The sequence below is a fragment of the Staurois parvus genome, unplaced genomic scaffold (assembly GCF_062004578.1).
Source record: "Staurois parvus isolate SC_StPar_1 unplaced genomic scaffold, SC_StPar_1.0 ptg000276l, whole genome shotgun sequence".
Lineage (NCBI taxonomy): Eukaryota > Metazoa > Chordata > Amphibia > Anura > Ranidae > Staurois > Staurois parvus.
This window is the reverse complement of record NW_028318072.1, coordinates 2,295,246-2,322,374: the sequence shown is the minus strand read 5'-3', so window position 1 is coordinate 2,322,374 and position 27,129 is coordinate 2,295,246. Positions and strand designations below refer to the sequence as shown.

Below are 27,129 nucleotides of genomic sequence, written 5' to 3'. Positions count from 1 at the left end.
TAATCCACCTTACCAATTGTTCAGTATCTGCTGCCCATCTCTGCCAGTCCCTCCACTGGCTTCCAATAAATACAATTCAAAATACCAACAACCACCTACAAAGCCACCCACAACTCTGCTTCTAGCTTCATCACCAACCTTGTCTCAAAATACCAACTGAATTATTCTCTTCGCTCCTCCCAAGCCCACCTGGCTTTCTAACTTCATTGTTACCTCCACCCATGCTCGCTTCCAGGACTTCTCCAGAGTCTCTCCCATCCTCTAGAACTCCTTACCCCAACCTGTCCAACTATCTCCTACTTTAGCCATCTTTAAGTAATCCCTAAAATTTCATCTTGTGTGTCCCCATATCTGTCGGGGGGGGGGGGGCGGCTGCAGCTATGGGAACAAGTTACATGTTCCACCCTGAAAACATAACGAAGTCCAACTAGACAAGAAAAATTACACACAAAATGTGTGAATCCATAACATACACGCTAACTTATCAGTGGCCTTCTAATTATATAGATTCATATTCCCATGTGTAAAAAAGGGTTTCATTGTTTTGATCCTAGATGGGCCCACCGATTAAATAATCTCTCTTTCTATAGATTTGTACAGATGAACAAAAAGTCTGAAACAATTATTTACAAGTGGTAATAAACAATGCATTATTTATAAATTAGAGTGTAGATGGTTTTACTTATCCAGATTTAACTGTACATCGGGATAGACATGGGCATAAAGGAATGACTTGCATGCACTAATAAATGCATACTGTATATTACAGAGCTTAGAGGAAAAGTTTTATTGGCTTCTTTTGGCTGGTCTCAATAAGGTGACTAGCCATCTCATATTCTGGGGTATAAACAGGGCTTCTCCTCCAATGTGAAAAAAAAAGATGGCAAAGTGGGAATCATGAGTAAGATGAGTAATCTTTTTGAGAACACAAGACTTGATTCAGTATCAGATGCCTTCTTACGACAACACAGGAAGAAAAAAAAAAAAAAAAAAGCGTGAATCATGGAGTAAGATGAGTAACCTTTTTGAAAACACACGACATGGTTCACCAACAGATGCCTTCTTACAAAAAAAAAAAAAAAAAAAGTACACAGAATTCCATTTCACCAAAAACTTTAGGTATTATAGGTCCGTACTAGTTATACCTACACAAATCTACAAGCACCTTTCACCAGAAATAGGTTCTAAAAGGTGGGACAGATGCATGGCAGGGGGTGACTACACCCACTTCCTCAGTCTTCTCTACGTTGCCCTGAATTCACACTAAATAGAAACACCACAACACACAGCTCCCTTTATTTTTTTTTTTCGTTTTGTACACTTCATTCACTGCAATGTACAGCAGTGCTATGCGCTATGTTGCTGTACATTGCCGTGCGATTTGGTATGTCTGCATTTTACCGCAGCATGACCATATGCTGCAGTGCAGCCAGTGTGAATGGGACACATAGGAAAAAATTATTTCCTGTGCGTCCCTGCGGTGACAAACGTTTCACATTGCAGTAAAACGTCTGTTGCTGCACAAAGTGTCAGGGCATCTCATATACAAAAACAGTAAATCTGCACCAAGTAATGAAGCTAGAATCACAGCCCTGGATCATGTACCTTCAGACACAAAAGTCAACAGTGCCAGCTCTTAAATGTCTATCCCAACAGTTCTGTTTAAAGTTGTTTTAAGCTATATTTGATAGGGGCTACTCTGTCTAGTAACACGGAAGGGTCCCTACCTTCCAGAGCCCTCTTATAAAGATTAATACTTTATTAAATGGAGTCCAACCACAAATATACAGTGGTTCCCTTAAAGCACTACACTTTATGTGTGGCACTGCAGGAGGTCTTGTACAGACTACACCTGTTAGTCTAATGCAGGCCATAGATGGGGAGAAAAACTGCTGAAAATTAGTCCAAAAAAATAATTGCCTGATTTTCGGATCGTTAGTGGCTGAATTGGTCAGCCGGTTTTCTTGATTTTGGACACTTTTTTTAATCAGTCATGTTGGAAAAAAAATGGCCAATTTTCACGGCAATGATGGGCAAATCGGACAATCTTTTTACCCATTAAAAAAAATGCGCATGAGCCGTGACCAAAGAAAAAGAACATCTGTATCTATTTGTATCCATTTCGGATACAGATGTTTCTATTCAGATACAAATAGATACAATGTTTGCAACCGCAATACTTATAAATGTCAAATCTAATAGCAGTGTCCCTGCGGAGAGCTCCGCTATTATATTTGACATTTAAAAGTATAGCGGTTGCAACATTGTATCTATTTGTATCTGAATAGAAACATCTGTATCCGAAATGGATACAAATAGATACAATGTTGCAACTTTGCTATACTTTTAAATGTCAAATATAATAGTAGAGCTCTCTGCAGGGACACCGCTATTATATTTGCCGGCCATAGACGCGACGAAAATCAGCCGATTTTTTTTACCAATGGTGGTAACGTCAGTCGATTGAACGACCGATTTTTTGGGGGTTTTTTTCGGTTCAGCAGGGACCGGCCGAGATTCAAACCATCTATGATCAGGCTGATTATACCCAATTCGATTGTTGTACTCCAGCCTGTCATATTTTTCAAGCAATTATAATAATCACTATGTTCACCTGGCAGGCTCGCCAGGAGAACACAAAAGCTCCGCGGGAGGCATTCCCCCATGACACGGACTGTGTTAATGGGGAATCTAGCTATTTCCTTTCCTGAAATCACGGAACTACGGCCGACTTAAGGGAGAGCCTCCTCTGTCTCAAACAGGGTATTTACAGTTTTCCAGGGTATGCACTTTAATATTAGTGAACCAATATTCAAATAAGGAGTAAGCTGAAAGGTCCTCTTCACTATGTGAACTGAGACACAGTGAAAACATAACCTGTTCTTGAATAGTGTCAAATGTAACAGCATTTGTTTATATAATAACACTTGCTTTTTCTTACCAGTGTTTGGGCATTACTATTACAGACACAAAGTAAGCTTTAAGCAACAATAAGGAACTTACTATAAAGATCTGACTCATCCAGAATCTCAGATTTAATAATTTCTTCAATAACATCTTCAAGAGTTACCAATCCCAACACCTCGTAGAACGGATCTCCTTCTCCTTCGCTGTTTACTTTCTGTACAATGGCCAAGTGAGACTTTCCTAGGAGAAAAAGCAAACAGGTAATGTGGGGTTGCAAGGGCTCAGGTAACATCTCAGTATATCTTGCACAAAATATAGAAACCAGAAAAGCTACAATTTCTGGGGAAATTGTGTGAAGTGTTCTTGCCTCCACCAGTAGTCTACAACTGGAGTGGGCAGAGTAACTGGGTGGAGTGGCTTGTCACGCTGATGCCTGCTCACACACCTGGGTTCCTATGGCAACTCACTCTACAGCAAGGGCAGAGAAGAGTGGTAAAAAACAAACTGCTCCAACTTGCTCACTTCACTGGCGGTTGCCATCTTCAAACAGTTGTAGTTTAAAAAGACCCAGACCTACATTTTGATGCATAGTATGTCTCTGAAATATTAAAAATGAAGGCACAGTCGCAGTTTACAAATTGCCCTTCAAATTTAAGGTGGTTAGAGTTTCAATGAAAGTCAATGGGCGGCGTGAGTTGCAAACAAATGGTCATATTGTGAAAACTATCAGGACTATGGCTTAGCCATGGACATTTTTAGTGGCAGCAGGGATAGCTAAACGTTTTGATATAAGATTTGTGTAGGTGGGCTTGAAAATGAGGGAGTGATGGCAGTTTAGAAATCATGTCCTGATTTTTCAGCTCACACTTTAGTTTTGAACATTCCGCCATTCATTCCTATGGGACCAATTTCACTACAAAAACGCTGATATTTCGTGAACCATTCGGCGAAACGTTCCACAAAGTAATAGCACACCAATCGGGAACAATCCACATGTTTCGCTATATTACTGTCTATGTAGTGTAAAAACTGTGGGAGGAGTTAGGGTGGTAAACTTGGCTATAATAATAAGAATATATATGTGAGATAACAGTAAGTGGTCTTGCCATGCAAGAACACTTAATAAAAAGCTGGAGCTTAGAAAATGTGGCCTGTTGCCCACAAAATCCAAAGTCCAGGTCATACATCTAGTGTTGGTAAAACACAAGCAGCCACTTGACTGGTTGTCATAAGCAAGAGCCATATTGTGTCACAGCTTAAATTCGAAAATGAGCTTTATTGTGTTCTATGCCACCCAGACAGAATGCACAACAAACCATCTGCTTCGTTGAGGATTTGTGGCTTGCCTGGACCACCATATCTGCCTTATGTGAAAAATTGCCACATCCCTATCCCTGAAATTCCAGTTATTGTGGAAAACAAATACCGAGATAATTAACAGGACAATTGTGCAAGACTCTCAGATGACAAGAATACAATGTGCACAGTGTGTGTAGGATATAAACCGTACTGAGTGCCAGGCAGGTAATTACACAATGATGGGTAATTACATACGTGGAGATCTCCACTATATCCCTCTTCATTAAATAGTTCAGGCAGAAATGACTTTTGGACCAAGGCAACGTGGAAGAGGAGGAGGAAAAGAAGAGTGTATTGATGCCAGCTCCACTGTGTACACAAGGTCAGATGCCCACATCAGACTAAACACTTGTGCTTTATGTAAAGAAAGCCAACTGTCACAGAGGGATTCAACCAAGTGGTGTCTTGCCATAAGAGATTAGATTATTCTTGCAAACCCAGCTTTTGAAAAACAAACAATAACTTATTATACAATAACAGTCATATTAAAAATAGACTGTTCTTTTCCAAACCGCACGTATCTTCAAAAAAATAGCCTATGAGGTCAAGGAGACCCAGTACACAAAAATAAACTATACAGCTTTAAAAAAAAAAAAAAAAAAAAAAAAAAAAAAAAAAAACACACCTTCATTAAAGGATATCTTCACCTTAAAAAACAAAATAGAATAATAATAAAATGTACATCTTTTTGCAGGTAAAAAAAAAAAAAGTGCATTTATGTATTTTATTAGCAGGATGTAAAAAATTACACCCACGATCAGCCGATAGCGGGTGCAATGCAAGGCTCCTACAGATTAATCAGTGTAGTTGCCTGCCAGTACCTCATACGGGCAGGCAGTTGCTGAATGGCAGGAAGAATCAATGAACTTCTAGAGTGCTCACCAGCACCCCGGAAGTTCATTGAGAACTACAAGCCATCAGCAGCAATGGCCAATGGAAATTGTAGTTTCCCCATTCACAGAATTCTGAGTGAATGGCGTGCCTGAGTGGGCAGAGCTCAGCACGGCCACATTTAAAAAAAAAAAAAAAAAAAAAAAAAAAAAAAAAGGAAAAATGACAGCAGGTGCGGAAGAAGATCCAAGGGCCCACTGTCACAGTGGCGGCTCGGGGGAGGTATGGGGGCTGCTAATTTTGTAACACGGATATGGGTGTTATGAAAGGTGAACTTATCCTTTTAATAGGCTATTAGTGCCCCCAACATAGCCTGCCTGAAAAACGTCCACTAATACTGTATAGCTCCGTCTTTTTGCCAGCAAAGGGCAGCTTGTGGACACTGCCCCCACAGGAGTGGGATCCACCCACCTTTGACCAGAACCCTGCACAAATGCGCAACACGTTCTCCTGTCACCTGCAGCTGAGACAGGGAAGAGATGCAAACTTAGTTCAGCTTTTGAGCTGTAGAATGCCACTACACATGACTCCCTTAGAACTCTGGAAGTTAAACAAGGTATGTGATGGCAGCTCCAGGTGCTACTATAACTTAGATCACTTTATTTGGCTGAAAGGTTTGCTTTAAAAATGGCAAGCTGTCTACAGGGTATGGACAAAGAGTAGATAATTTTGAGCCACTTTTCTTTAGAAGAAAAATTAAATTTACTGGATATTTTTGGCTAATATACATCCCCCACTAAAGCAAAAATGACACTCCAGTACAAATGTTTGTCACAAGTAGATGTGGGAAGTGCAGAGCTCAGATCATTACCAAATAGCTGACCTAAAAAGACTATGGAGGACCAGAAAACTCTGTTCATTTCTGTAGAGCTTTTATGAGATATCAGTCCTATACAGTGGTGCAGAAAAAACATTAAATAACTAAAATGCAAATATACATTAGTTTACATTGTAAAAGATGATTGCTGGGTCTCATTTATTTTCTAACAGCGATAGACCCTCGTAGGGGACTTTGACCAAGTTTGATTCTAAGACAGGCCTGCAAGCCAGGGCCTAAAACAACAGAGCCAGAGAACTACAGAGTCACAGAAATTGACATGGATGAAACAACAAATTACATTCAAATCTGAGGTAAATCTCTTCCAAGCATTCTTTATGTAATCTACCTACAACTTTACGACTTTTGTCAATGAACTGAGGGATATGGTAGGCAGACATGCACCATCAGGTTCTAATATACACTCACTGGCCACTTTATTAGGTACACCTTGCTAGTTCCGGGTTGGACCCCCTTTTGCCTTCAGAACTGCCTTATTCTTCTTGGAACAGATTCAACAAGGTGTTGGAAACGTGTTCCTCAGAGATTTTATTCCATATTGACATGAGTTACTGTTGCCGTACTATCATCTCGAACCTATCTGCCCATTCTCCTCTGACATAAACAAGGCATTTTCGTCCACACAACTGCAGCTCACTGGATATTTTCTCTTTTTCGGAGCATTCTCTGTAAACCCTAGAGATGGTTGTGCATGAAATTTCCAGTAGATCAGCAGTTTTTTAAATACTCATACCAGCCCATCTGGCACCAACAACCATGCCACATTCAAAGCCACTTAAATCATCTTCTTCCCCTTCTGATGCCTTTGAACTTCAGCAAGTTGTCTTCACCACACCTAGATATCTGAATGCACTGAGTTGCTGCCGAGTGATTGACTATTAGCAATTTGTTACCAAGCAATTAAACAGGTCTAACTAATAAAGTGGCCAGTGAATGTAAACTAGCCATACTGCACACAACCGACGCCTTGTAAATAGGCTGATGATGAGTGCATGGCAAATGGTGGTACCATGAAAGTCCACCAAGTAGTAAAAGAAAGTACACCAGGGTCACACACAGAAGTTTTACTGAAGTTCCATGGCAACTGTCTAATGTTTCTAAGACATTAAGGTCTCTCTTTATCAAAGTGACAGAGTGAAAATGTGACCTATATATAGTCACACTGTCCTTTCACGCTGTCTGGCACCTTGATAAAGGGAGATTATTGAAAATTTGTATTTAAAATGGGACTTAAGAATGGTTCTGAAGGTTTTTTTACCTTCATGTATTCTATGCAAGAAGGTAAAAAACCTTTAGTGTGCAGTTTCTCTTGCAGCCCCCCCATACTCACCTGAGCTCCCTCTTGATCCAGTGATATGCACAAGAGCAGCAGCTCTCCTGGGTCTCTCCCTCCTCATTGGTTAGCAAGGGGCAGGGCTGAACCGCAGCTCTGTGTCTTAAAGACACACAGAGGCAACTCGAGAGTAAGCATTCACAAGTGCTCCCCCATAGCAAGCGGCTTGCTATGGAGGCACTCAGCAGGGGGACCCAAGAAGAGAGCTGCTCTGTACAAAACCACTGCACAGAGCAGGTGAGTATGGCATGTTTGATATTTAATAAAAAAAAAAAAAAGCATCTGAACCTTTAGTATCACTTTAAGTGAAACATCTGGATGCAGCCTCAGTATGCTGGCTTTTATTACTTGACACTGACAGCTATTGTACCTGGTATTTCAATGCTAAAAGAGGCTGAGCAGCTATCTCTAGGATGTTTATTAATTATATTCAGAAGATCTTGACCTAAAACGTTTGTTATACCTGGAGGGTGGCCTTGATCTGCCATGATGATCAAAGTACAGTTGTCATCCAGAAGAAACCTGTACTAGGGGATATATGGGTTGCTATCAATGACATCCTTTGAATGTTAGATGCTCTGCTGACTTTACCTTCAATATGGAGATGAAATTAGTATGCAGATCAAGAAAGTCAGAGCTCCTAAACTGCTTGGGGTTAGCAACTCAAAATACTGAAGAAACTGAATAGCATGACAGCCATGGGAATAGTATTTTTTTCTTTTTTTGAATGAGGAATTAGCAATGGCAGCCTCCATACTTCCTCAGTACACACATCTTTTAAAGAGGTTCATTAATCCCCTTCCCCAAAACAACCACCATTTAGACACTGACCATATTCAACTATACTTTTACTGGTCTCTCAGGCATGCTCACTGAATAATGGAGAAGTGGACCAACAGGGCTTATGTCCATAGGTGGAGAAATTTGGCATACAGTGAAGGAGTACCCCAAGCACTTTGTAGTATCTGCTTTTGTGAAGAATTTTAGATGTAAGAGTTAAAGTGAAGATATAAAAATTCTGGATCGGAACCGAAAATTCAGGATGCATTTGGCTGAAAACCAAAATGGACAGATATATTTTATATATATATATATATATATATATAGAATAACGTAAAATAACTTTTCTTTAAAGCATGTATATATGCATGTATATGCTGCACATTAAAAAAAAAAAAAATCAGCTATCTTTTTAGCGGCTGATATATATATCGGTGCATCGCAAATAAAATGGTTGTCTTTAAAAATCTCCAGTGTTATTATTCCAGCCTGCCCTCACTGCCTAGCAATCATGCACCCAGAGTACACATGCAGCCACTGCACAAAAAAGGTCTAATTTTCCATCCTTAGTCCACATCAGTGGCTCACTTCGTAGTAAAGACAGGGTTAGGATGAAAGCTCCAAGCCTGAACATGTCAAAGGTAAGTTAGCAACTATAGGACGCATACTTTCCTTAAAATAATTGTAAAGCTTGTAATTTTGCCATTTTTTCTTCCAATTAAAAAAAAACCAAACGTGTTATACTTACCTGTTCATTGCAATGGTTTTGCATAGAGCAGCCCCAATCCTCCTCTGCTGAAGTCCCGCACTGGCACTCTGGGCCCTATGTCGCCGCCAAGTGCCCCCAGATGCAAGCCACTTGCTCTGGGGGCCCTCATGCATGCTCACTCCCAAGCCTCTCTCTGTGTGTCCATAGTACACAAAGAATTGGGCTCGGACCCGCCCCCTGCTCCTCGCCACTGGCTCTTACTGACAGCAGCGGGAGCTAATGGCTCTTGTTGCTGTATCTGAATCAATAAGAAATGGGAGAGTCTCAGCTCCTGTGCACATCGCTGGATCAAGATTTGGCTCAGGTAAATATTTAGGGGAGAGGGAGCTGCATGCAGAAGGTTTTTACCTTACTGAATAGAACACAAGGTAAAAAACCTTCTGCTTTTACAATAATTTTAAATGATTTCCATTGCAAAAGTTGGTTTTCTCACATTAGACTAAGACAATCTATTGATCCAGACGAACAGAAACCTAACATAATTGGTATTCTGAATTAAAATGTTCACATATAACTAAAACACACATAAAAGATATAAAAACAATAGAGCAACAAATAAAATATCTGTGAAATTTATACAAGAATTGGACAATTGAAGACACTCACCTTTCTTAAACTCTTCAAGGACAGCATCCAATTTGGTGTCGCTAAACACAAAGTGAACAGGGTGACTGTAGAAACGAGTAATGGTGTTCAAAGTGGTGCAGTCATCTGGGTCTACGAAGGCCAAATCTTTCACATACAGAATGTCCACAATATTGGACCGTTCATTTTCATATACAGGTATACGGGTGTACCCACTCTCCATAATACTGGACATGGTGTTAAAGTCTAACACAGCATCACTGGGGAGCATAAAGCAGTCCTCCACCTTGGTCATCACATCCTCCACGGTCTTTGTGCGCAGCTCCAGAGCTCCCTGAATAATATTCATCTCTTCACGGACCAGACCACTATATGGCTCTGTAACCTGCAACAAGAAGTGCATACATTCAATACACAACAAATGTAGAGGATAATGCAACAGACAGCCTATAAGGCCTACCATGGGAAGGAGCTGCTTTTCATTTCACAACAGTGTAGAGTGCTTATCAATTAGTTTGTTACAAAACTTCACAGTGACCTGGCACAATAATTATCAGTGCAAAGAATGCATAATACACGATGGTACAATATCAGACACCCTCTGATCTTATCAGACAGGGAATGGAGCCAGAGATGAAGAATAGAATAAATAGTTTAGTTCCATGGAAGGGAATATACCAACTAGAGCTGCGAAAGGAACGTTCACTCTAATGTGTATACTGCATTGCTTACTTTAAAGAAAGCTTGTCACAAGAGAAATATCGGGGACTGCCATTGCTGACCTACTCCTGAAAATACTGTTTGCCTGGCTGTTTCCAGCTCTAAATTAAGTGACCAGTATAAGCATGCAGCAAGTCAAGACACCATTCCTTATCTGCATACTCATTCCAGGTCAGCAATTCAGAAACCAGTCGAGCTTATCAGCATCACAGCCGCATTGTTGTTTCGCAAGAGGAACGTTCAGCAAACATAGCCTACCTGATTACTCTCAGTACAAATTTATTTAAAGAAACATGGAGGCTGCTGAGCTCTCCTACTGAGAGTGCAGGCCACCTGGCTGTTATTCTGACCCTCTGGCTTCAATACTTTCAGTTACTTACCCAGAACAAGCATGCAGCAATAATGTCAGACCTTGGTACTTTGTAAATGGGCATGTGACACACACTAGGCAGACAGACTGGCAGTTGTGGTACCTTTCAGACACTATATGAGTGCTCTGCAAAAAGTTGACACCTGTCCATACCACAGAGGGCCGCCCGTGACTGTGGCCCCCCCAACACAGAGGGCCGCCCGTGACTGTGGCCCCCCCAACACAGAGGGCCGCCCGTGACTGTGGCCCCCCCAACACAGAGGGCCGCCCGTGACTGTGGCCCCCCCCAACACAGAGGGCCGCCCGTGACTGTGGCCCCCCCCAACACAGAGGGCCGCCCGTGACTGTGGCCCCCCCCAACACAGAGGGCCGCCCGTGACTGTGGCCCCCCCCAACACAGAGGGCCGCCCGTGACTGTGGCCCCCCCCAACACAGAGGGCCGCCCGTGACTGTGGCCCCCCCCAACACAGAGGGCCGCCCGTGACTGTGGCCCCCCCCAACACAGAGGGCCGCCCGTGACTGTGGCCCCCCCCAACACAGAGGGCCGCCCGTGACTGTGGCCCCCCCCAACACAGAGGGCCGCCCGTGACTGTGGCCCCCCCCAACACAGAGGGCCGCCCGTGACTGTGGCCCCCCCCAACACAGAGGGCCGCCCGTGACTGTGGCCCCCCCCAACACAGAGGGCCGCCCGTGACTGTGGCCCCCCCCAACACAGAGGGCCGCCCGTGACTGTGGCCCCCCCCAACACAGAGGGCCGCCCGTGACTGTGGCCCCCCCCAACACAGAGGGCCGCCCGTGACTGTGGCCCCCCCCAACACAGAGGGCCGCCCGTGACTGTGGCCCCCCCCAACACAGAGGGCCGCCCGTGACTGTGGCCCCCCCCAACACAGAGGGCCGCCCGTGACTGTGGCCCCCCCAACACAGAGGGCCGCCCGTGACTGTGGCCCCCCCAACACAGAGGGCCGCCCGTGACTGTGGCCTAACCAGAAAAAAAAAAACCCACAATGACTATGGCCCAACCATAGCCATTCATTTCCATGGCAACAAAATGCGCTGTGGTTCTCCCACGATAAATCGAAGCTGAAATTGCAGAAAACTACATCGCGCAAAGCTTGTTGCTCAAAAAGGAACAGGAGTTTCTTTTGGGCAACAAGCTTTGACCAATGTGGCTTGCTGCGCCAATTGTGGCAGAACCACACTGCATTTTGGTGTCATTGAAAATGAATGGCACCAAAACAGGCGTGGTGTGATTTGTCATTTGTGCAGAGAGTTTTGGGATCGTGGGATAGGGGGGGAGCTGCATACTTGAAGTGTTACTAAACCCAGGACCCTGCATTCAATAATCTGGTCTCCCACAGTACAGACAACATGGAAATCCAATTATTTTAGTAAAGATAAACTGCTAAATACCTTTTCTCATCAGCAGTTATAGTCTTCTGACTTCTATCAGTGTTCAGCAGAGTACTGGTTAAAGCTTATAGGAGGAGTTTTCTCTAGGAGGATGCAGAAACCCTAACCTCTGCCTAGGCAGTTATGATTGGCCCTGTGCTGATCATATGCCCTCTCCCAAGACAAAAAAAAAAAAAAAAAACACCTATCTAGCAATACACACCAAATTCAGCATGTGCACTGTCTCCACATCATATGTCTTATCAGGTGATAAGAGGGGGACACTGGAAGAAGGGGAAAATCAACGAATCACCGGATCAAATAGCCTTTTTACACAACCTCTGTCTGTCTGACCAGTGCTGATCACATGCACCCCCCCCTCCTTAAAAAAAAAAAAACACTCTAGCAATACACACCAAACTGAGCATGTGCAAAATGCATACAGTTCGGTCTGTCTTATCAGGAGATAAGAGGTGGGGGAACAAAGAAGGATCAAACGGTCTCTTTCACAATGCAGAGGATTAACCCCTTAGGTTCCACAGTGAGTATAACAAGCATGCTTTACTGCATATACAGACTGATTTTACGGTTGTGGCTTTACTTTAAGGTTTTTTTACCTTTATGCACAGAAGGCCTTCAGCCTTTAGAACCACTTGAAACACAATTCTAACTGGTTTCAACAGACTTAACAAGTTTTGGTAAAGCTGAAGCTTACTGAAGCCAGCTGCATGTTATTAGTGGTAGTCTAGCAATTCGAGCCGAATTCCAGGTATAGATTTTTTTTTTTCGTAGTTACTTTATATGTATTCCATACTGGCTGATACCCGTGGAAGCAGAGAATCACTGTGACTGTAGTAGCTGGTGCCATCTTTGTTGTCTTTCGGATCCATACTAGCCACCATTCACAGAACTGCATTTTGTCAATGAACGCAAAGCATTCTCTGCTGGAGCAGGTTGTGACATAATGATCTCCATGTTGTTCAATCCAAGAACGCACGGTATATATTGAGAAACATACAAGGCATTCTTTAAACGGGATCTGGAAAACTGTGAGGAACGCTTCAGAAGCGGCAGCTACTACATTGATCCTACACCTCCTTGGCAATCTCACTGGTATGGAATTTGCAAAGTCAAATGGTTCAAAGCTGGACCAAACTAACTCTACAGAAATATCCATACTTCAACTTTAAAAAGAGAAAACGTGAGCTGAAGGGAGCTTTAGAGTAACAAAGCTGCTCAAACCTTGATGAAAAGTTTTGGAAATGCTTTGTAAAAGCTTGTTGAACACACTGTTCATATTATTTTTATTATACAGGATGTATATAGCGTCAGTTTGTGCAACAAACATTATTACAAAATAGAGGGAGATGGTACAGTTACAACACATTTCAATACAGGAGGCTCCTGGCCATGAGAACTCACAATCTAAATCACATATACAAGCTGATGCCTGTATAAACACTGCTGAAAAAAATTAAAGGAACACTTTTTAATCAGAGTATAGCATCAAGCCAATTAAACTCCTGGGATATTGATCTGGTCAGTTAAGTAGCAGAGTGGGTTGTTAATCAGTTTCAGCTGCTTTGGTGTTAATGAAATTAACAACAGGTGCGCTAGATGGGCAACAATGAGACGACCCCCAAAACAGGAATGGTTTTACAGGTGGAGGCCACTGACATTTTTTCCCTACTCATCTTTTCTTACTGTTTTTCACTAGTTTTGCATTTGGCTAGGGTCAGTGTCACTACTGGTAGCATGTGGGGATACCTGGACCCTACAGAGGTTGCATAGGCAGTTCAAATTCCTCCAGGATGGTACATCAATACATGCCATTCCTAGAAGGTTTGCAGTGTCTCCCAGTCTCGGGAGCATGGAGGAGACAGGCAGTTAGTCTAGGAGAGCTGGACAGGGCAGTAGAAGGTCCTTAACCAATCAGCAGGACAGTATCTGCTTCTTTGTGCAAGGAGGAACAGGATGAGCACTGCCAGAGCCCTACAAAATGACCTCCAGCAGGCCACTGGTGTCAATGTTTCTGACCAAACAATCATAAACAGACTTCATGAGACTGGCCTGAGGGCCCAACGTCCTCCAGTGGGCCCTATGTGCTCTAGTGGGCCCTGTGCTCACTGCCCGGCACTATAGAGCTCAATTGGTATTTGCCATTTAAAACCAGAATTGTCAGGACCATTTTGAGTGGCTGCAATGAAATTTCAGCAAAATGGACTTGCCTGCTGCATCATTTTTTTTCTCACTTTTCGGGGTGTCTTTGAATTCAGTCCTCTGTAGGTTGATCATTTTCATTTCCATCAAATGATGGGGCATTCTTATGTTCCTAACACATTACCCAGTCCATATCAGTATAGATATCTAGCATATCTTTCCCCATTGAGATCTGATGTGTTTTCAGTGTTCCTTTGATTTTTTTGAGTAGTGTATATAATGCCCTTCTGAATTGCAAACCACGGGGGGGTTTAACAAAAATGGAGCAGACAGAATTTGGAGCAGCTGTGCACGGCAACCAATCAGCTTCTATCTCCAGTTAAACTTTGAACATGAAAGCTAGAGTCCGATTGGTTGCTGAGCAACAGCTATGCCAGCGGAACTAAACCCATAAATTTGAAGGATAAGTTCACCTTTGGGAACAGGTTACATGCTACACCCATTTTTAGGGTGGAACATGTAACATGTTTCCATAGCCATAGAAACCCTGTACTGTGTCAAATTTGAAAACAGCACAGCCATGCGGGGATCTGTCCACACGGCCTCATCATTCATTCACGGACTTCCATGAATGAATGAACTGCAAGTCCTGGCAGCCTTAGCGGCTGTGAGCTTGTAGTTTTCAATGAACTACCACAACGCTGTGTAGTCTTGTGGTAGTTCATTGCAGCTTCCGGTCAGTATGTCTGCTTGCTCATACATCCTGTACAGCAAGCAGATATTCTGACAGGTCTGCAGGAGACCTGCATGGCATCAGTGATCTACTGTTCAGTGGTGCAATGCTTTCCAGGCTCCTGTGGATAAAAACAACAAATGCACATTTTTGTTACCTGCAAAAAAAATGTGCATTTATTATTTTTGTCTAAAAGGTGAACTTATGCTTTAACAGATTAAAAAAGCAATTACAACTGTCACATTTGCTTGTGTTCTCAACCAAACCATCAATAGTCTGGTGTCGTAACTGATCACATGTGCAGCACAATGGCAGTTGAAGATCAAAAAGAGGCCAAGACCAAGCCGCTGATCCGTGTATTCGTCCAGCAGATGAGTCCTGCTATCAGAATACAACTGCACAGCAGGAAAGGTTCCTCCATCCACCTTGCGTTTGTGGCTGGGGGAATCTTTTTTTTTTTTGATTACCCCTCCAGCTGATCAAAAAAAAAGTGATCCATGTATGACCAGCCCTAGTAAATCCCCGATTGTACTTCTGAGCCTGTCTCTGACTGCTGCAAACCTGTTGCCTACAGATCATCACCCGAAATAAATGTATAACCTCTAAAGAGCCCAGTAAACATGTTCGCCTGGGGGGGCATTATTCACACACCTTGAGCATCTCCAGGAGCTTCTCCCGGTTGTAGACGGTACCGATTTCCTGCCCCAGAATGCAGTCCAGCAGGCGACTGACCGGATAGGCCACGGGGAAGGTGACTAGCATGAAGAAACGAGTCAGCCACAAAGTGTTGGCCCCTACGGCCAGGCCATGGCGGGAGCACAGAGCTTGCGGCACAATCTCTCCAAGCACCACGATGCCCATGGTGGAGGCGGCCACGGCGGCGAGCCCGGATCCAATCAGCTCGTCCAGCAGGGTGGTGAGCGTGGTGTTGACCAGCACGTTGCCTAGCAGCAGGGAGCAGAGCAGGTAGTTACCCTTGCGGCGGACCGGTTCGATCTTGGCGGCATACCTCCTCTCCCGGTCCGAGCCGCAGCGCTGCACCACCCGCAGCTCCATGGGGTCCAGGGCCATCAATCCCAGGTTAAGGCCACTGAAGATCCCTGACAGGATGAGCAGCACAGCAATGACAATGGCCTGCAGCCAGATGGGCATGAGTGGCTTGTGTTCCTCCAGCACCCGCAGGCGTCCGTCTGGGCCCGGGTGAAGGATCCAGGGCTGCCCAGGGCCCCGACGTGTGCATAGAACATAGACCCTGGAGCTCTGGCTCTTCCTCAGGGGCAGGACTTTGACTTCTAGGAGGCCGGCCATTCCCCCTGCCTCCTCACTGACGTTCAGCCCCGCAGAGTCCCTCACCAGGTCCCCCGTGTCCTTCAGGCAGCTGCTATTGTCCTGGCCGTCCTCCGTGAAGGCCAGCAGGCTTCCGCTGTCGGGCCGCAGGTTGAGGCCATAGAAGCGGAGCTGTAGCCGGCTGCCCTCCGTCACCTCCAGCTCCCCGCTCTGTGACAGCTCGGCGTGCCGGTCGCTGCCCTCCAGGCGGAAGCCGAGGATGAGCGGAAGCTCCTGGGGCTGAGCCCACTCGGTCTGACAGGAACACAGCGCCGACAGAACCAACAGCGTCAACAAGCCGAGCCAACGGACACCCGGGCCGGCCATAGCGTGCCCAACTCTCCGAGGCCACAGCCGGGTTTGCGACGCTACCGGCCACGCCCCGCCTTTGGACAAACCACGCCTGTGTTACTTTGCCACGCCCCCTCTCGAGAAACCTGTTTCGAAACCGCTGCAAACCTTTATTTACATAACCACGCCTGGAGCATGACTCCGCCCCTCTAGGCTGGAATTCCGCCCATCACCTTGGACACGAGTCTTTCCTCCATTGACAGATCACGCCTTTTTAAATGACAGATCACGCCCACCCGCCGCCCGCTCCCGCCCGAGCTCTGCAATCACAGTACGGAGGAGGAGGGGCCGTCTGCTGATCTAAAGATATCACAGGATTGTCAGGTCACCAGTGCCATCCGCCTGCCTGTATCTGCTGAAGGGCTCCGATCACGGGGGGTGGGGGGAACTTGTCATACAAATGACAGGAGTGCGGAGAGGGCAACACGCTGCCGCTTCTTATGTACGCTTGGCTTTCATTGGGGTGAAACTTATCTGTCTGAGAGCCAAGTCTGTATTCTATACATATTCAAGGACAGAAAAAAAAATTCAATGAATGAATGAATCTTTTATGAAGTTTTACTTGAATCAGTTTTGGAAATTATATGATTGGGAGCAAAAGACGAAGAGTTTCAGTAAAACTAAGAAAAGTCCCCCCATACATAGGATTGTCCCCACCCATATGGAAGAAAAATATATTGAAAATATATTTAAAAAATTTTCTTCCCAAATATATTGCCATATATTTAAAATGCTACAATTTTGGCCATATTCAATATTTTTTCAATATATATATATATATATCATGTTGAAATGCATTTTTATTACAATATATATAGAAAAATATTTTTAAAAATACATTTCAAATATACTGTATGTCTTTAAACATACAAATCTACATTTTTGGAATGCATTTACAAATATATGTCAAAATGACTTTTATATGTTAAAAAAAATCTGAAGAATATATTTAAAAAGAATATATTTTTAAATATATTTTTTAAAATATATTCTTCATTTTTTTAACATATAAAAAAGTAAATTTGACATATATTTTACATATATTTGTAAATGAATTCCAAAAATGTAGATTTGTATTTTCAAAGACATACAGTATATTTGAAATGTATTTTTAGAAATATTTTTCATATATTTTGTAATAACGCATTTCAACATGCAGTATATATATATATTTATTGAAATATATTGAATATGGCCAAAATGGTAGCATTTCAAATATATGGCAATATATTTGGGAAGAATATTTTAAAAAATATATTTCAAATATATATATTTTTCCATGTGGGCATCAGAATCCCCCTTTACATCAGAGCACATATCAGAGCCCTTCCTTGCACAGGAGTACCCATCAGAATCAGAACCCATCTCACATCAGGGCCCCCATTAGAGCCCCCCCCCCCGTGGATGGACACACATGCACACACATGTCAGGAATAGGAGTCCCACTTTAAATTAGAATCCCCCTTACATCAAAGTCCATATCAAAGCCCCCTATTACATCAGGGACCCTATTAGAGTCCGCCCCTACATTACAGACAGGCGTAGTAGTCCCCCCTTACATTAGCGTCCCCCTTACATCAGGGTCTGTATCGGAGGCCCCCTTACAATCTGCTGCTTACATAGGAATCCCCATCAGAGCCCCCTTTACATCAGAGCACATATCAGAGCCCTTCCTTGCATAGGAGTATCCATCAGAAACTCCTCTTACATCAGGACCCCCGTTGGAGCCCCCCCCCATATCAGAGAAAACAATAGGAGTCCCATTTCCCTTAGATCAAAGTCCCTATCAGAGCCCCCCTTACATCAGGGACCCTGTTAGAGTCTGCCTCTACATCACAGTCAGTCATAGGAGTTCCCCCCTTTCATCAGGTTCCTCATCAGAGTCTCCCTTAGATCAAAGTCCCCATCAGAGCCCCCCTTAAATCAGAGTCCCCTTCACATTAGGGTCCACATTAGTGACCCCTTGCATCTAAGTATACTGTAGGAGTTCTTCCCTACATCAGAATATGCTGCTTACATAGGAATCCCCATCAGAATCCCCCTTTACATCAGAGCATATATCAGAGCCCTTCCTTGCATAGTAGTACCAATCAGAACCTCCTCTTACATCAGGACCACCGTTACAGCCTCCCCCACATCAGAGCAAGGGATAGGCGTCCTATTAAAATCAGAATCTCCCTTACATCAAAGTCCTTATCAGAGCCCTCCTTACATCAGGGACCCTATTAGAGCATGCCTCTACATCACAATCAGTAATAGGAGTCCCCCCTTTCATTAGAGTCCCCCTTACAACAGGATCCTCATCGAAGTCTCCCTTAGATCAAAGCCCCCCTTACATCAGCATCCCCTTCGCATCAGGGTCCACATTAGCTCCCCCTTGCATCTAAGTATACTGTAGGAGTTCTTCCCTACATCAGATTCTGCTGCTTAGATAGGAATCCCCATCAGAGTCCCCCTTTACATCAGGATCCCCATCAGAGTCCCCCCTTATTTCAGGGTTTCTATCAGAATCGAACTTATATCAGAGTCCCCATCAGAGTCCGTCTTACATCAGGGACCCCAGCAGAACCCCCTTACATCAGAGTAACCATCAGCAGAACTTCAGTAAAACTAAGAAAAGTCCCCCCAAACATAGGATTGTCCCCATCAGAATCCCCTTTTACATCAGAGCCCCTATAAGAGCCCTCTTATATAGGAGTACCCATCAGAACCCCCTCTTACATCAGGGTCCCCTCGGACACCGACCAACAAGAACCCTCCCCCCCCTTTGCCCCTCTCGTAGAGAAAGCCTGACATTTACCAACCCCCCTGGCGATAGAAAGACACTCATCTTCATCTCCAAACATCCCCAGGAATGAGAGTCAAGCTCTACATACACCATTAAGCAGCCCGCAGCCTCTCTCGGATCCCTCTTGGTTCCCATGGAGCACATGTCCCTTCTTTCATCCCTTCTTCTGGGGGGAGGTACTGCCCACCTGAAAAATGCCACCGTAGGCAAGTGCCTTTTTTGCCTTGTGGTAAATACGCCCCTGATCAGAGTATTGTTTACATACTGTTCTCTCCCCTCATTGGTAATGCTTGGCGATCACCGGGTGCCAGCGAGTAATCACCTTCTGGGACCTGGTGATTGACAGCCGAGGCCGCGAATAGCTGGAAATGCAGAATCACGTACATATACGTGATTTTGCGCACCCCTGCCACCCTGTAGCAGTATATCTGCTATAGGACGGTGGGAAAGCAGTTAAAGCCAGAAGGTTGAAATGTTAAATGAAAATAGTTTTGATTAGTTTTTTCTACACAATTAAACAATTAAGTGAACATTTTCCAAGAGTGGTGATTTCACACTTTTTGCCAGGGGTTATAGTAGTGTGACAAAGGTATTTTTTACCTGGGCAGTTAGTTATTATTGCTGGCATTACAGGTTGTTAGTTCAGGTAATGCACAGATAATTAAGTAGTGTTTATGTGTTGTGTTCTGCAAAATCAATGCATATTGCCTTTGGCACACATTTTTTGACCACGCCTTGCTTATTGCCTTTTTGTCAAGCATGGCCTCTTGCCCATACACCCTCATTGCCCTCGCTAATAAATTTAGAGCATAATTACAGAGAAGAGAGGCAGAGAATAGCACACCCAGTAATCCCATTAATAAAAGTATAAAATATAGCTGTTAGAAGAATAAACCTGCTCTTCCTGTATGTATTTCAATATACAATAATTATTACAGACACATGGCATCCATCATCTCCATCCTTGCACCATATAGTCATGGCCAAAAATATTGGCACCCCTGCATTTCTGTCAGATAATGCACCACTTCGACCCAGAAAGTTGTTGCAATTACAAATGTTTAGGCATTCTCATGTTTATTTCTTTTGTTTGTATTGGTATGACACAAAAAGGTGGAGAAACAAAAAGCCAAATCTGACACATTCAACACAAAACCCCAAAAATAGACTGGACAAAATTATTGGCACCTTCTTAAAATTGTAAGAAATAATTGCATTCCAAGTTTCTGTTGCTCCTGTAATTTGTAATTAAACTCACCTGTATCAATTACCAGATCTTAATGTTCTTGTATAATCGCACCATTACGGACTGCAGCCATTTTGATGGATGGAAACTTTTGAATTGACATGCCAATGTTCATCCTGCTAATTGTAAGTGCAATACGTTAAATAAATTAGTACAGCTTTTACATATTGCACTATGAGTAGTTACTTTTTCCCTCTTGGGTATTTATTGTGTGGAGAGTTATTTGCCATCTAAAAGCTATATGATTCGGAGGATATCCTGTGTATTGTCTGGATTTTCTGGGGGACCCATCTGCTAGTCCATGATACATCAGTTGAGCCTGATAACTGCGCTGTTTGACCAGTCCTTCAGATGGTCAAATTTCTCGGAAAAGGCTGTGTGATCGGGTGGAAGGTGAAGGACTTTCTCTATCCTTTTGATTTACGGCTTTATTTAAAGCACCTGCACTTTCAGATTAAGTGGACTTTTTTCATATGTTAATTTGTGTTATCTACATCTTACTTCTTACCTTTCATGGGTGGCAGGTTACAAATTATAGTTATATGTATCATCAATTAAGCGCTACACTGACAGTTTTATATTTAATTATTTGCCTATTGATTGTGTTAGCTGCTCCTTTTCTGGTTTGTAGCACCTAAGCGCAGGTCTTTTATACAATACTTAATGTTCTTGTGTCCACTGTGTGCAACATTGTCAAGAAGCTTACAGCCCAGGGCACTGTAGCTAATCTCCCAGGACATGGACAAAAGAGAAAACCTTGATCAAAGATTGCAACGACGGATTGTTCGAATGGTGGCTAAAGAAACTCAATCAACTTCCAGACAAATTCAAACTGCCCTTCACACACAGGGTACAACTGTGGCAGCTTGCAGGGCCTTCTTTAATATTGCTTGGACCCTGGGCAAACATTTTCTTGGCCCCCCCCTGCAATTTTGCTCTCCACCTGCTCTGAGAGATACAATAAATAGCAGCTAGACTCAAAATCAGTTTACTGCAGCAGATCAGGCAGTAATTGCAATTGGTTCCTAGAGGTTACAGCATATCATTATCACTCACTGACTGGTTGCTAGAGGTTATAGCACACATTACAGTTCACTGATTAGTTGCTAGAGGTTGAAGCACATGATTTTTGCTTGCTGATTGGTTGCTAGAGGTTACTGCAAATCATTACCGCTTACACATTGGTTGCTAGAGGTTACTGCACATCCTTACCACTCACTGATAGGTTGCTAGAGGTTACTGCACATTATTACTGCTAACTGATTGGTTGCTAGAGGGGACTGTACATCATTATTGTTCACTGATCGGTTGCTAGAAATTTCAGCAGTTCACTACTGTTCACTGATTGGTTGCTGTTGTTTACTGTGCATGATTACCACTTACTTATTAATTGCTAGGGGTTACATCACATAATTACAGCTCACTGATTGGTTGCTAGAGGCTACAGCACTCATAAAGTTCCATTTATTGGTTACTGAAGGTTACAGCACATCATCTCCTTACAGCCTGCACACCATAGACTGGGAAGGTGAGGAGACCCACCAATAGATGGAAAAGTGTCATATAACTCCTGGGATCAATGACAGTTCTGAGAGTGAGGGTGTTATCAGTGCCAGTGCTGGGGGATGGGATAGGTGGCAGTGCTGGGGGAATGTGATGTATGACAGTGCTGGTGGGGGGATGGGATCAGTGGTAGTACTTGGGGGGATGGGATCAATGGCAGTACTTGGGGGAATGGGATCAGTGGCAGTGCTGAATGGGGATGAGAGATGACAATTCTACACCGACCACCAATGGTAAGGGGGATTTATACTGATGACCAATGTAAGGGGGTAGTTTACACTGACCACCAGTGTAAGTGCAATTCTGCACTTACCACCAATGTAAAGGGAAATTTATACTGACCACCAATGTCATGGAACATTTGCATTGACCAATAATATAATGATGAATGTAGACTGACAACCAATGTAATGGGGGATTTTACACCAACAACCAATACATTTCTACACTGGCCACCAATTTAAGGGGGGCTGCTACATGGGCCACCAATGTAAGGGAGGATTCAACACTGACCACAAATGCAAGTTAGGATTTTTTACAGACTACAATATAAAGAGGAGATTGTACACTGGCCATCAATGTAAAGGGGATTTACACTTACCACTAATGTTTTAGGAACATTCACAGTGACCACCAATGTAAGGGGGACATTCACACTGACCACTAGTGTGAATGAAAGGATTCTACGCCAAGCCCCAATGTAAAAAGAAGATGAAACTGACCACCAATGTAATTGAGACATTTAGCCATTTAAGTCAGGGACATTTGTTCTCCATTTCCAGTGCATAAAGCAGCCCATTGAAATGAATGGGCTGCCCTACATGTGATGTACATCTTTATCCACCCCCTCAGTACACCTTTGCATCCTAAATTTTTCTGCTAACCTCTGAATCTCAAACCTCCCCCACCCCCTCCACTCCAACCCCCGGCCCCCATCTTAACTCTACATGCCTCCTCTGCTCATCTCCGCACCCACCTTCCTTACCTCTGTACATCCCCTCCTTGCTCACCTGTGCACCCCAAACTGTAATTCCTTCTCTGCCTACCTCTGCACACACAACCTCCCACACAAACACCCCACTGCTGACACAGAAACATAAAAATCCAGATTGGAGTTTGCCCAAACTTACCTGAGGAAGCCAAAATCCTTTTGAGAGTATGTGCTGTGGACAGACAAAACAAATTACAGCTTTTTTGGTAAAGCCAATCATTCTACTGTTTTCAGAAAAATAAATGAGGCCTTTAAAGAAAAGAATACAGTCCCTACAGTCACACATGGTGGAGGTTCACAGATGTTTTGGGGTTGCTTTGCTGCTTCAAGCACTGGATGTCTTGACCATGTGCATGGCATTATGAAATCTGAAGACTACCAAAGAATTCTGGGGGGCATTGTAAGGCCCAGTGTCAGAAATTTGGGTTTCCTTCAGAGGTAATGGGTCTTACAGCAGGACAATGACCCAAACCACACGTCAAAAAGCACCCAAAAATGTTTTAAGACAAAGCGCTGGAGAGTACTGAACTGGCCAACAATGACTGTAGATCTCAATCCCATAGAGCACTTGTGGAGAGATCTCATAACAGCAGTTGGGAAAAGGAACCCTTCCAATCTGAGACACCTGGAGCAGTTGGCGAAAGAAGAGTCATCCAAAATTCCAGTACAGAGGTGTATGAAACTCATTGATGGTTACAGGAAGCGATTGATTTCAGTTATTTTTTTCCAAGGGGTGTGCTACCAAATATAAAATTGAGGATGCCATTAATTTTGTCCACTCCATTTTTGAGGTTTTGCATGGAATGTTTCAGATTTGGCTTTTTGTTTCTTTTTTGTGTCATACCCAGGGGCCATCTAGTGACATAATAAATCAAATACATGAAACAAAGAAAAAAGAAGAATGTCTAGCGGACTACACTCTAGATCAGATCACAAAGGTCAGTATGATCAGCATAGATCTTTCAGTCATCCTAGAAGTGTAAGTGATTATCACATGGCCTTTATAATATAGTTTAGGGAAGATAAAAGCCTGACAGGAGCATGTTCTAGTTATTTAATGGTGAATTTGTGGTTTTTGTAAGTGGCCATGTCATTTAATTTAAAAAGAGCTGCAGCAAGTCCAGCACCCCTATAAAAAATAGATCCAGAGTACACTTAAGACTCTTGTAAATAATGTAAATAGCAAATGAGCATTGTGGGTAAGATTTCACAGGGGTTTAGCCATGATGAGCATAGATAGCAGTAATAACAGCTTCAGAGAATGTATGACAATAGGAAGACAAATTTATATAATCAGCAGGCAGATGAACACTGAGTACTACAAAGTCGAAATATCCTGGGGGCAAGATAGTACCCATTGTGATACTATTTGTCCTGGTTACCATTGTCACCAATACAAAAAGTGATGCAAAACTCAAAAAGTTGTGTCACCACCAGGGGCGGACTGACAACTCATGGGGCCCCCGGGCAATAGGGGATCATGGGGCCCCTGTGTCCTTGCCCATACCCAAAAAAGCCTATGAAAAAGCCAATGAAAGTTACCAGGGGCATCTTATGGGGCCCCCTACTGACCCCGGGCCCTCGGGCAGTGCCCTAGTGCTTGAATGGTCAGTCTGCCCCTGGTCATACCAATACAAACAAAAGAAATAAACACAAGAATGCCTAAACATTTGTAATTGCAACAATGGTGCATTATCTGACAGAAATGCAGAGGTGCCAATATTTTTGGCCGTTACTGTATGTACATACACTACCAGGCTTGTGTAACAAGGCAAGTGCACTGTGCAAAAAGCAACCAGTCAGAATTCATTTTCACTGATCTAATTTTGGTAAAGGAAATCTAATCTTTTGAAATGGATAGTTATTCTTTACTCGCCATTATGGCCATGGCCATATAACGTATCCTCAGTATGATCAATAAAGTGTTTGCATTAGTGTTAATATCAGACCTGGAAAATGTCAAGATTTGACCCACTTTTATATACTCTCCTAGTTTTTTGCGTTTATTTCCCATATTACAGGGTTACCATTTCAGCATCCATATGTTTTATCATAATGTTAGCTATTATTGTTGTTTTATTACATTTTTATATATGTCTATAGCTTTCTATAAGACCTGGGTGGTGGTCACATAAGACACCATGTTGTAGAGGTCAACCATTACCTTCTATTGAAGAAATAATATATTGGACTATAAATGAATACAGCTATCTACAGAAATTAATTGTGCAGTTACATTCCAACTGAGTCAGATACAGAATTTCAGTAGTATTCTCTCTACTCTGTAAATGTGTCATTCAGACCTATTGGATCCATTCAAAACTGAAATGTAATTTTGAATGGACAATTCTTTTTAGAAGATGATCATGTGGTCTGTCTATAATTTGTGCTTTCATTTGCTGGGGCAGGCCACATGCACACAGGACTTTGTTTTCCTCCCCTGTATGCCTTTGCTCCAGGGGAGGAAACAGTAGCTTTAAAAAAGTGCCTAAAGTTGCATTTTGCAAATGCGTTTAGGTACATTTAGACGCGTTTAAGCGCGTCAAGCATTTGGGTGTTTGCTCAGTTCATCAAGCCAGAATATTACATTATTCTGGCCATTGGAATGATTGAACGCATAAGCACTAAACGCACCTAGCATTTAGTGGTGGTTACATGCATTTAGGCACATTCAGTGTTTTTTCTGCCATACGCTCCTCTCCAAACACCCAGGTGATTCTTTGTTCAGCCTCTAAACACTCCTCTACTGTGTGCATGGCAACATAGGCTAACATAGAAGTGCATTTAGAGGCAGAAAACAAAAAATGTCAAACACCTGTAAAAATTGCATTTTTTAACATTCTGTGTGCAGGAGTCCTTAGGTCTATTCTGACTTACTGCTTTAAAGTGACATTAAACAATATCCTTATTCTCCAAAAATAACCCACACATCCACTACCTAATGGGCCTATAATCTATTTTTCTTAAATTATTCCTTACTGTGTTTTTCTGCCTGCTTGTAACATCCACTGTGAGCTCCCAAACCTTTCCTGTTTCCTACTTACTTCCTTTTGTTTGGAATGAGCAGTGCACCTTAGTTGTGGTTATATTCACTGCTCTATGCACATTACAAATCCCATAGTCTATAGTCACCAGTCCATCTTGGGAGCAAGTAAGAAAGGGTGGTTATGTTCCTACACGGGCGGACTGACCATTCGAACACTCGGGCACTGCCCGAGGGCCCGGGATCAGTAGGGGGCCCCATTAAATGCTCCTGGTACCTTTTTATAGGCTTTTTTGGGTGTGCTTTGAGTGTGGGCAAGGACACAGGGGCCCCATGATCCCCTATTCCCTGGGGGCCCCATGAGTTGTCAGTCCTCCCCTGTTCCTACATACCATGGGACCATGGAAGACAAATGTAGCCACCTTCCAATAGGAAGTCACATCACAGCACCAGGAAAAAAAAAGGAATTTGGAGATTTGGAGGAGGCTGAGAGCAGTAAACTACTTTTTGAGTTAAAGCGGAGCTCCACCCAAAAGAGGAAGTTCCACTTTAAGGCTTTGTCCCCTGCTCCCCATTAAGGATTGGCACCTTTGGGGAGCGGGGGGGAGAGGGTGCCCAAATTTAACAGGTACCTGCTCCCACTTCCGCTGTGATTGCCTAGGCCAGTGGTCGGCAAGCCGCGGCTTGCGAGCCACATGCGGCTCTTTACAAACTTTAATGCGGCTCTTCTGTGTGCCGGGCACCCGCTCCCCTCCCTCCTCTCGGGCGGCCGCCCCAAAAGTCAGGACTCTGCAGCTAGCCCAGCAATGGGCAAACTACGGAGCATGGCAAACATTGGCTGTCAGGATGTAGGCGGGGCAGCGTGACGAACTCCTCTCCTCTCACAGTCCGCCCTGAAGACCGGAATGGCGCGGGAACACGGCGAGAGGAACGCGCGGAGCAAAGGTAAGTGAATTGACACAATATGGGGAATGAATTACTATAGAGGGGATGAATTACTATATGGGGGATGAATTACTATGGGGGATGAATTACTATATGGGGGAT

The 27,129-nt window shown here is 43.5% G+C and overlaps 1 protein-coding gene across 2 annotated transcripts in view; it reads right to left on the bottom strand.

Moving 5' to 3' along the window:
- Positions 1–16,533, bottom strand: part of CNNM4 (cyclin and CBS domain divalent metal cation transport mediator 4) — a 46,773-nt gene extending 30,240 nt beyond the window's left edge. For both annotated transcript variants that reach the window (XM_089681701.1, XM_089681702.1), the window contains exons 1-3: positions 15,486–16,533; positions 9,484–9,847; positions 3,004–3,147 (exon numbers count right to left, since the gene is read on the bottom strand). In XM_089681701.1, the coding sequence (XP_089537827.1) occupies positions 3,004–3,147; positions 9,484–9,847; positions 15,486–16,487 (1,510 nt within the window). In that variant the 5' untranslated portion in view covers positions 16,488–16,533. The remainder of the gene's footprint in view (positions 1–3,003; positions 3,148–9,483; positions 9,848–15,485) is intronic.
- Between the last annotated feature and the right edge of the window lie 10,596 nt (positions 16,534–27,129).